Genomic DNA, 10639 nt, shown 5'->3' with positions numbered 1-10639 from the left:
TATTCACAGAAAACTTTTCCCAGAAATGCTGGCTTATAAATCACCACTGTGAAGGAACAATAGTAACTTCCAATAGCATGTTGCTGGCACAGACTTAATACCTTTTAATCTCATAATGATACGCACAGCACATTAGATCTTCATTTTAAACACCCATTATGCCCACTTGGGGGGAGAGTTTGGACAAGCAAAGAATGTGATATTAGTGACTTTCCCATCACACCTGTAAGGATGCTTTGAAACAAAGTACTTGAAAAAATTAAATAGTTTTTTATAAGAAAGATAAATACATTTCTACCTTAATTTTCCAAAAAAAAAAAAAAATATGTGTAGAGCAAGTGCTTTTATCAGTATCAAATCTGGGAGTGTCCACATTTCTGATACAACCCATTGCTCAAAGCAAAAAATGTGGGACTGAGGCACTAACCTACAAAACAGTAGTTAACTTTTCCAGGCAGAAGAAGAGAATGGATTTTTGAAGTGTGTGGTAAGCTTAATAAATAGAAAGGTACTTTCAACCGGGTCTGGTTGGAATGGAGTTACTTTCTTCATAGGACCTGTTCTTTCTTCCCCCGCTCTCCCTTCTTTTCCTTACTTACTAAGCTATCTTTATCTTGACCCACAAATTTCCTTGCCTTTGCTCTTCCTATTCTCTACCCAGTCCTGAACTAGGAGCAGCTGTGCTACCTCTATGATCTTAAGTGTTCTCAGTGCAAAAAGAAGCCTTTGAGGAGACAACAGTACTTACTTTTGCATTTTTGTCTTTATGCAAAAGATTATATTTCTCAAGTGCATCATCTATCACGAACTGTCAGTTACTGAATTCAGCAAAAACCTTTCCGGTATGGATAGGCTGTATCACTTCATTTGAAAAATGAAATTTAATGGATAGCTTCCCTACGGCCTCTCTTTGCTCTCACTTGCCAATTTAAACGTATCCAACTGAATTCAAGACACAGTCTATCTAAACAGGCTCTGGAGCCATGCTTGTAACTGGAACATCACCACAGGTTCCCAGTGGGGATTGCTGCAAGCCTGTCACGTGTGTTTAGTTGTCTCATTTTCTTACAGAACAGAAGTGGGTGCAGCACAGTGCTTTGTCTTGCCACACATTAAATGTCATCATACTTCAGGATGCAGGCCATGCCCAGTTCTGTGCTTGCTTTGCATATACTCCGTGTATTATTCAGTTTGTCCAGTTGCCTTAGACAATTACCTATATAAAAGCCTATCTCAGATAAACCAGGGATGGCAATAGGAGGTGAATTATTAAATTATTACAAAAATCTTATGCAACCTGTTAAGACTCTGTTGTGGTGGATTACTTTCAAACTAAAGACAATTCTTCTTCTTCTTTAACTGCTGTATTACTGGGCCTGCCATGATAACATTTAATCTGAATTTGTTAGTATTTTTTTATGGTTAAATTCTCAGCACTAGATTTGATTTCTTTATGAATTTAACATCACACTGAATCACACTTCTGTCATTTTTGGAGCACTGAACATGCGGCTTCTGATTCTGTTCTACTACAAGCTACACAGGCAATCCTCATTAGACCACTGGTTATTTAAAAAAAGCAAATTTTAACAGGGTCATTAAAAAAGTGAACTACTTTTATGGAAAAAGCCATCAAACAGATTATATGTTATAAAGAAACAGAAATATTACATAGTACCTGCATGTTCCATACGTAATAATCTGGCTCTTTTATAAAAAACACAGGCACCAATGTTTTTTATGTTTAAATTACTATGTCCTGTGAATACTAGAAATAATACTCAAAAAGTTTTATAATAACCTTCTCACTACCACATTTTAACACAGTCATGGTGAGCTTTAATAGCTTTGCCATGTCTTAAAATTTGAGAATCAAACTAAACCTTATTTAAATTTCATTTTGTCTGGTGACCGATTCCTTATGAATGGCGCCAATTTCAGAAAGCACATTAACATTACATTGTCCTCCACGCCTGTCATCAGAGTACTTACCCTTTATCTGTTAACTCAGGTCTAGTCACAAGATTTTTGAAGTTCTTACCGATGTCAGAGTTTTCCAGATACAGCCTTGTTCCTGGTATTAGGAACATCACACTTGAAGAGAATTTCTTGTGTATGGATCTGAATGAACGGATCAATGGTATGGAAGGAAAAATAAGCACAATAATAATAAATATAAATTATTCATTTGTTGTCCAATATTTGAGGAATTCTGGGAAGACAAATACCGTTTCGCATTTGCCAATTGCAAATATAACACCAGCTGTGTGCCCAGGGTGTCAGAATACTTTGTTCAGTCCTTGATACAGTACAGAAAAGGAAGACAACTACAACCTCAAAATCAAAAGTGAACTCATGCTTGAACTTTTTTTTTTTTTTTTTTTTTCCCCCAAAATTTCAGTGTGGTTTTGGCTAGAAAGCTATATGTTGACAGGCAGAATCTCCTCCTCTGATAGAAACAGGTGGCTGAGGTGCACCTATGCCTCCTCTTATCACATCACAGGATGCAGGATCCTACCAAGATCCTCTCAAGGATCTCCTCTCAGGATACTCCCAAATGTTCCTCACTGTACTGCCTCTCTTTGCACACTTTTGACATCAAAATGATGAGCCTGTTCTGAAACATCTTATCATTTTGAATATTCTTCAGTGAGGTGTTCTCTCTCTTCCATTTATATCTGAAGGTAACTAGACAAGGAAATGCCTTGCTACCTTGTATGTTGTATCTAGGAATGGTCAATTAGCATTTGGCCAAAAACTGTTACAACTAATTCATGTTCCGCCATAAATTCTGAAGTTTATGCTTTTGGTCTTCAAATTTAATGTTGGTCAATATAACACAAAATAAAAAGCAGTGTTTTATTAACATATTCTTTATGAGGTCTGCTCTGAAATGGCTGCCGTCTATAGGAATAGCTCAATTCCTCAGTGTGTTGCTTCAGTCCTTTCAATTGCATGACTGAAGTCAATTTTTTGTGCTGATGTAGAGCTTCGGAAACATGATGTGATAGCATTTTGTAACATCCAGTTTCCTCTTGGTACCAGTGATCCTGTACTTTGTGACAAAGGCCTGTTTCTGCATTCTGAATAAACTGAAAACTTTAATATAAATTTTGTTAGGAAAAAATGAAGGTGACAATAGTAAAAATTGTGCAAGTGATATGTGAAAATAATTACAGTGAATGGCAGTATGTACAACAATACAACATAGCTAAATCTACACCAACAATGTAGACATATCCTGAAGTCATACACAAAATCCAATACTTTTATTTTAACTTTTTTTTTTTTTTTTTTTTTTTTTTTTTCCTTTGGAAGAGCTTTCTTTAACATCCTTTAAAACTGTCCATTACTTAATGTATGAATCCAAACTAATCTTTGTAAATGTGATCATGTTACTTGCTGAGGCATGGATCCCCAACAGGTAGGATTTTAAAAATTTAGTAACGATAAGGACAGTCATGGGCGTTAGAATGAAAAAGGAGCTCTCCATGAAGCCAATCATATAACAGAAGTTGTCAATCAAGACAATCAACTTAAGGGAAACAGAGTTTGAAAGTACCTATTTGAATTTGAGACGGTTTATACTCCTTCGTTATGTGAATTGTGTACTGGTGAGAAAAACTTGCAAGTCTGTTCACTCTGTCATATTAGCACATATTTTATTGGAACATACCTTAATTTCAGTTTATTGAAATATTTTTTCTATTATATAAATAATTATGACTCTTAATCATGTTATCTGGTCATGTTTAATGAGCATTTCATAGTTTTTAGGATGTAGAATTGTCAAGGGCTGGAAGCATTTCACAGAAAAAAAAATACAGAAATATATAATAGTCATCTTTTTTCAAAGCTCAAGAGCCTTCATCTCATTTTGTATAAAAGCCACCCCATTCATGTCATTTTTCACCAACCTTTTTCTCTATTTCAATTAACTACAATGTGCATCATGAGAACAATTGTTCTTGGTTTTCAGTAAGCACAAACACTTCTTTTCTTAGTGGTGTAAGGAAGTCTACCGTTTCTTTGCCTAATAGCTTGTTAAATGGTCTTGCCCATTGCTGAGCAGGGACCTACAGTTTTCACTTTACTCTAAAATTTCTCTTCCTAAGTCATAGGATTAATTTACAACCCATCATCTAGAACCCAATGTGCGCTTGCAGTGCAGAAAGCCGACTATATCCTGGGCTGCATCAAAAGAAGCGTGGCCACCAGGGTGAGGGTGGTGATTGTCCCCCTCTGCTCTGTCCTTGTGAGACCCCACCTGCAGCACTGCATTCAGCTCTGGGGCCCCCAGCACAAGAAGGGCATGGACCTACTACACCAACTCCAGAGGAGGTCCACAAAGATGATCAAGGGACTGAAACACCTCCTCTACAAAGACAGGCTCAGGGAGCTGGGGTTGTTCAGCCTGGAGAAGGCTCTGGGGAGACCTTACAGCTGCCTTCCAGTACCTAAAGGGGGCCTGCAGGAAAGCTGGGGAGGGACTCCTTGTCAGGGAGTGGAGTGATAGGACAAGGAGCAATAGTTTTAAAATATAAGATTTATATTAGATACAAAGAAGAAATTATTCACTCAGAGGCTGGTGAGGCACTGGAACAGGTTGCCCAGAGAAGCTGTGGATGCTCCATCCCTGGAGGTGTTCAAGGCCAGGTTGGATGGGGCTTTGGGCAGGCTGATCTGGTGGGAGGTGTCCCTGCCCATGGGAGGGGGCTGGAACCAGATAGTCTTTAAGATCCCTTTCAACCTAAACCATTCTGTGATTCTATGATCTGTCTATCCAGGAATATTTTTCTCATGTGTTCTGGTTGGCCCTCATCACTGTTGAATTCCACCTGCCTTTTTGTCTCCTGGCCACTCAGTAGAACGAGATCCTCCACAACTACTTTCAGTCAGTTTTTGATTATCCTGAATACCTTTGTATCACCAGGAAACTGTGTCACTTTTCTACTCATCTTTGTTTTCAGACCATTCAGCAAAACTGAATCCTCGGTATGGGAAAAAGCACTCGGTAATTGAACACTGAACTATTTTTGGTCAAGAGCATTTATTGTTGAATCCACAGCTTATTGGAAGTCAGACATTTTTGGAATAGAGATATACAGTAAGTATCATAGGGCATACTCAGATCCTTTCCTTTCCTGTATCTTTTGGATTGAGGGAGCAGAACTGGAACACAGTATGCCGGCTGATCGGGAAGTGCACCGAGATTTCTCCTACAGACTTAGATTCTAATTTCATTTCTAATTTGGAATGGCTCCCAGTGCTCTGCAAGGCCTGTCTAAATGGCTAGAAGGTAAGTCTTTAAAATAATAAACCAAATTAGAGATTTAATAGTCAAAGATGTTAACTTTGAAACGACATCTGTGATTTCTCCTTAGAGGCATTGCATAGGATATTGTCTTCATCACAGTGAAAAGGAAATTACCAAGGTAACTCACTGCATTCCTGGAAGCTTTAATGAATACTTAGCCAATTTTACATTTGAACTGTGGCATGAAAGCAGTCTTTGCAGCAGCCCCTTTACCTATATAATAATAATTGGTAGCTATATTTGGAATAGACTGAATGTGTTTCATAGATGTGGAAGGCTACAGAGGTGTCTGTTCTGAGATCAGGAATTTTTGTTCCCACAGAATCCTGATTCCAGGCAAGTTTCTTTCTTCTTTTGTCTTCCTTCCCTAAGGGATAATTTACATGCCAAGTAAGTGCAAGTCTGACAGTGTAATCTGCATAATCATGTGTGTTGTAGGTAAACATGTCCTCCTGATCTGAATCTGTCCCACGGCTGGAGAGGATCAATGATAGCTTGGAGATCAGAATGCTCAAGTTCTCAGCTCCCAGCTGCATGCTTGCATTGCTCAGCCAGATGTCAAATTGCACAAGAAGATTGTGAACTCAAGTTTTTCTGTATGACACAGTGATGAATTTGTGAGACAGAAAGAGGCTTTGTACTAGGGCTTTTGTAGCATAAGCTTACTTTTGTAGTATAAGCTTGTTTTTGAGACAAACTGCAAGACTGTCTCCCTTACTAGGTTATGGTTTGCACTGTGGAGTGGACTCAAAGCAACCAGCTGGATTGTGTCTGAATGAAGCTAAACTAGAGCGTATGTTTCAGGAGTGAATATAATGTGCTCTGTCAATGAATAATTGTTCAGTTGTTCAGAGCTACAGTCCAATGTAAAATCCCTGAAATACATAAAGAGTAGGGTCCTCAGCACCAGATGTTTCACCTTACAGATCTGCTTCTGTTATGTTGTGCTGCCTGCTTATGTCTGACATTTCCTCAGTGTTCAAAACTTTGAAAGGAGCTGCTACTAAGCTGGTCTATTGTATGAGTCACTTTCTGAGTTTTGGAGTAATTGGGAAGAGAACACAGAGAAATGGAACAGATTGAATCAATCTGCACAGACTGCCTGCTTTCTCAACAAAAGGGACTGCTTCTAGGTACTTCCTATAGATTTGCACCAACACCCCACTTTAGAGTAGATAAGGATACTGCAGCCAACATGTTAATTAGTTAATTGTTAAATATATTGGAAGATTAGTGACAATCATATAACTCGATATTGTATCTCTTTCCTCTTTTTTTTTTTTTCTTTCTTTCTTATTATCTATTTTCTAAAATAAATTCAAAAGGTATTTTCCAATTTAGCTTGAAAGGACTGTGAGATATGAGTTTGACAGCTTGCTCAGCCTTGTATGTCCTCTGTGATTTGATTCTTCATCTGTGAAATGAAAATCTTATTTTACAAAGGTGTCATGAAGGTAAATTTAGTAAATGTACTGTGAAGCTCTCAGATGCGCCAATAAAACCCCTGGCTAAGTAGTTCCACTCATCTCTCTCTCCACTATCATATCTGTGTTTTTTTATCAATTTCCCCTCACTAATATTAAACAGCCACCTTTCCTGTTTGTAATACTGACAGCTTATTGTAATCCTAATAATTTAAAATACTGTTTATTTAGTGTTTGTCATATGGCCTTGTCTATCTTGTACTATTTCGTTCTATGTGGATATTGCCTTAACAAGTCTCTGTTGTCTCTGCTGTCTGCCTGAATTTCTTTTGTGAAATGATGTATCTGACATACCTGACACTTTGTCCTTGGCTGATCAACGAATTTGAGGACTAGAAATCATTTTAAAATGTGTTAAGAACTGGATTTTCGAACTGAGATGCTCACTTTGCATCCAAGTTTGTTTCTGAAACCTTCATGTAATTTAAACTACACAGGTACAGACTTTTCCTAGTCACACTTTGTAGTGGGCTCATTGATCTGATTAGAGCCTGCCTCTGCAGACAGTTGAATCAGCAAAACTGGAAGTGCAGAAACTGCATAGATCTTGAGCTAGTTTTTCCACCAGAGAAATCACGAGGTACTATTGTGTCTCTTGTCAGATTGACGGTTTAAAAACTGTATTCAGAGTATTTTAGGGCTGAGACCTGGTGTGTATGCTAATTTGTCTCGCTTCAACAGTCCGAAAGAAACTTCAGATTGCCTTTGGGTTAAAAAAAAAAAAAAGCTGTTTGTGTAGGAAGATTCTGCGTAGCCAACAGAAAGTGACAGGAAATGGGCAAGGTGAAATTGTAAAGCAATTTCAACTGGATAACTAGCACCCTTAGGGAACCTTAGTATGGGTTCCTCCTCTGGTGTAAAATGGATATTGTGTCAGAAGAAAAGTCTGTGAAGACTGAGAGCTGGAATAAAACCCCCTCCTTTCCTCTCAAATGAGATGCAGGAACAAAACAATACTTCCTGTACTTAACGTTTAAGTGTATTTAATGTGTATTTGGTAACTTTACTTCATTTTTCACACCTATTTTTAATACCTATTAAGTCCCACTGAATCACTTAGCATTAACAACGTATATTGCAAACAAGCAAGATATTTACTAATAGGATCCCAAATTAATCATTCATTAAAAAAATCTTAAATAGAAAATTTAAAGATATTTATTTAGAACATTAATTTGAAAACGTAGTTAGAGACATATGTGTATGCTAAGAGTTCTAAATCTATGCTTCTTTCATAGCTTTTGGGGAATGTTCTGTGATTATGTATCTGCCTGTACAATGGAGGTTTTGGGACTTCAGTTGTCCTCTAGAGTTATGCAAGTGACTCTGCAACAGCTTCTCTTGATTTGCAGTGAATAGTACAACAATGAATCACTCTCCAGTGTATGCTTCAGCAATCTGAAGGCTCAAACCCCAAAATCAGATCCTAGAAGCTCTGAGGTTGGCCCATTTTTTAATAAAGAAAGATTATATTCTGCTCTGTTATCTTTTCAGAAACTTAACTCTCTTACACGTCTGCAAGCACACACCTGCGTTTGACTGCCAGGACTGCCCTGTCACCTGCTGGGTTTGCCATGATTTGTTCTGACATCCTCAAAGTGAAAATCCTCGTTTTCCAAGTGTGCCATCTGTCTGCCTGGGATATCTTGCAAAGTATTGCTGGAAGGGTTTCAGTTCTCCAAGGGGGAACCCCACTCTGGACTGATAAAACCAAGAAGATACATTAGAGCATAACAAGAGGAAGTCCTGCAGAGAATATCTCTCTCCCCATTGTTTCTATCTTTTTTTTTATGTCTCCGGTAAGCTGTCCCCTGTGTGTGTGAGATAGGCTTGTCTCCTAGTTGTCTCAGTAAATCAAACTCTCCTACATTTAAATCTTCCCTGTTCACCTTCCTGTTAACCAGCACTGACCCCCTTATGTGAGCTCTGATACCACAACTTAATCCAGTTTCTTACATTTTTGGAACATGCTCTGTAAGGTTTTAGAGGAATGAAGCAGCTCTGTGGGCTCCTGCCTTATATTCTAGGCTGGGACAAACCTGTTCAGAAACTCCTGATTTCAACCTCCCTGCAGGCAAGCTGGATGTTAAAGGCAGAACTGAAGGCCTACATAATTCCTTAAAGGAAAGGAGAGGCACAGGAAGGAGAGAAGCTGCCCGTAACTGATGGTGTCTTTCACTGCCTTGTTTACTGAAGAAGTGTGGGGATGCTCAGATGTGAAGGTGGGGGAGCTCTGATGACTCCTTGCAGCAGCCCTGGCAATTTGGTCTATCTTTGATGTAAGTGAACATGACATGCAGTTGATGAGCTGGGGCTCACCCAGCCTTAGGGGGCTTAGATTTTGTAAGAGTCCGTTGTGAAGCTGACTCTAGATCCAACCGAACATGCATCATACTCTGGAAGAAATCTCAAGAGCTGGCAGCACTCAACGTACGCAAAGTCTTTGGCCGAGGTCTTCAGGGAAAGGGTTGCCTCTCCTGCTGCTGGGAAGGCAAACCATAACTTCTGATGAATAAATGTCACAGAAGATGAGCATCTGCAAGCAGGAGGTTTTGTCCTTCATCTACAAAAGGGAAATGAGGTCTTATGGAAGGTAAATCAAGAGTATGTCAAAGTCTTCTCACAGCACACTCATCATTTTCATTTGTGTGAGTGTACAGACACATCTTGCAATTGTGTTCTCAATGTTTTGACAGGTTCAGAATAATAGCTGGTCGTTACTTGGACTGTGAGAAAATGTCAGCCTGAAGTAGAAATCTCTATATTGTCCTCTACATCGAGAAGTTGGACTCAATGATCTCTGTTGGTCCCTTCCAACTCAGGATATTCTATGATTCTATATGGGATGAAGTCAAAACTGTGAGATTATAACACTCCATTTATGATGTCCAGGTAGACAGACTCAGAACATGCAGCTTTGCTTATGTAAATTAAATGGAAAATGACACCTATGTCATTTCATACCAAAGAGGGTTACGTTAAAGTATGTTTGAGTTCTGTAGTCTACCACACAAAGAGAGAAAAACTTTTTTTTTTTTTTCTTGATTTCTGGTGCTTTTACTACTTCATTATGCTGTAGCAATGGCAAGCTTTGCTTCCAGAAGACCATAATAGGCAAGATCTCTGAAACAGAATATTGTGTCTAGTAAAATTGCAGTTTGTTATAACTTTCATTTAATACAAATGACTGAAAATATGGCCACAGTAAGAGAATAAGGCTGTAATAATTCACTTTGTGTATTCTAGAGTGACTTGTACTTTTCCAGTATTAAATATAAACTCCTGATTTCAAATATTTTTTAAGGATAAGAAGGCATAAAGATCTTTCTGGGCTGGCCAGGAAGAAATTGTATTCCCAGAGAATGTTTAGCTTTTCATATAAAAATCACATAGAAAACAGATCTCTATTTATCTTATCCTCTAGAATGTAAAATATGACCAGCATTCCCAAAGGGAGAGAAAGGTAGCAATAAAAGAAGAAAGCAAAGAATATTGTGCATTGATTATTTCATGCTTACTTCTGCTTTCAGCCATGTTCAAACTGTGTTGACTGTTAAAGTCATAAGCTGATATGTGAAAATTCCCATTGTTACGCATGAAAATAAAGTAAGATCTCTTTCACTTACAGTATTTTAAATAAGTTTTAAAAGCAATAGGACTTTTCAGTATTGACATTAAGAGTTTTGTTTTTAAAGAGGATTCTCAAAAGAACTGTGAAACTCTCACTGCAACTTTCCATCCATAAAGCTTTAAATATTCTTTTCTCAGGCATACACTTTCTACTGGCAAGTTCTTGTGGTTTAGCAGAGGCATAGTCAGGCATCTGGGATGGTTTTTG

General features: G+C 38.2%; 1 protein-coding gene and 1 long non-coding RNA gene across 2 annotated transcripts in view; both read left to right on the top strand.

Moving 5' to 3' along the window:
* Window positions 1-5130: 5130 nt before the first annotated feature.
* Window positions 5131-10639, top strand: part of PIEZO2 (piezo type mechanosensitive ion channel component 2) — a 457465-nt gene continuing 451956 nt past the window's right edge. Inside the window, exon 1 of the mRNA XM_035318191.1 lies at window positions 5131-5299. Within this exon, the coding sequence (XP_035174082.1) occupies window positions 5257-5299 (43 nt within the window). The 5' untranslated portion in view covers window positions 5131-5256. The remainder of the gene's footprint in view (window positions 5300-10639) is intronic.
* On the top strand, window positions 5727-10291 carry LOC118162177. The gene is made up of 3 exons (XR_004748326.1): window positions 5727-5755; window positions 6659-6771; window positions 8324-10291. It is a non-coding gene; the product is annotated as an uncharacterized LOC118162177 (long non-coding RNA).

The sequence above is a fragment of the Oxyura jamaicensis genome, chromosome 2 (assembly GCF_011077185.1).
Source record: "Oxyura jamaicensis isolate SHBP4307 breed ruddy duck chromosome 2, BPBGC_Ojam_1.0, whole genome shotgun sequence".
Lineage (NCBI taxonomy): Eukaryota > Metazoa > Chordata > Aves > Anseriformes > Anatidae > Oxyura > Oxyura jamaicensis.
Note: the sequence above shows the minus strand (reverse complement) of the source record. Positions and strands in the feature narration are given on the sequence as shown.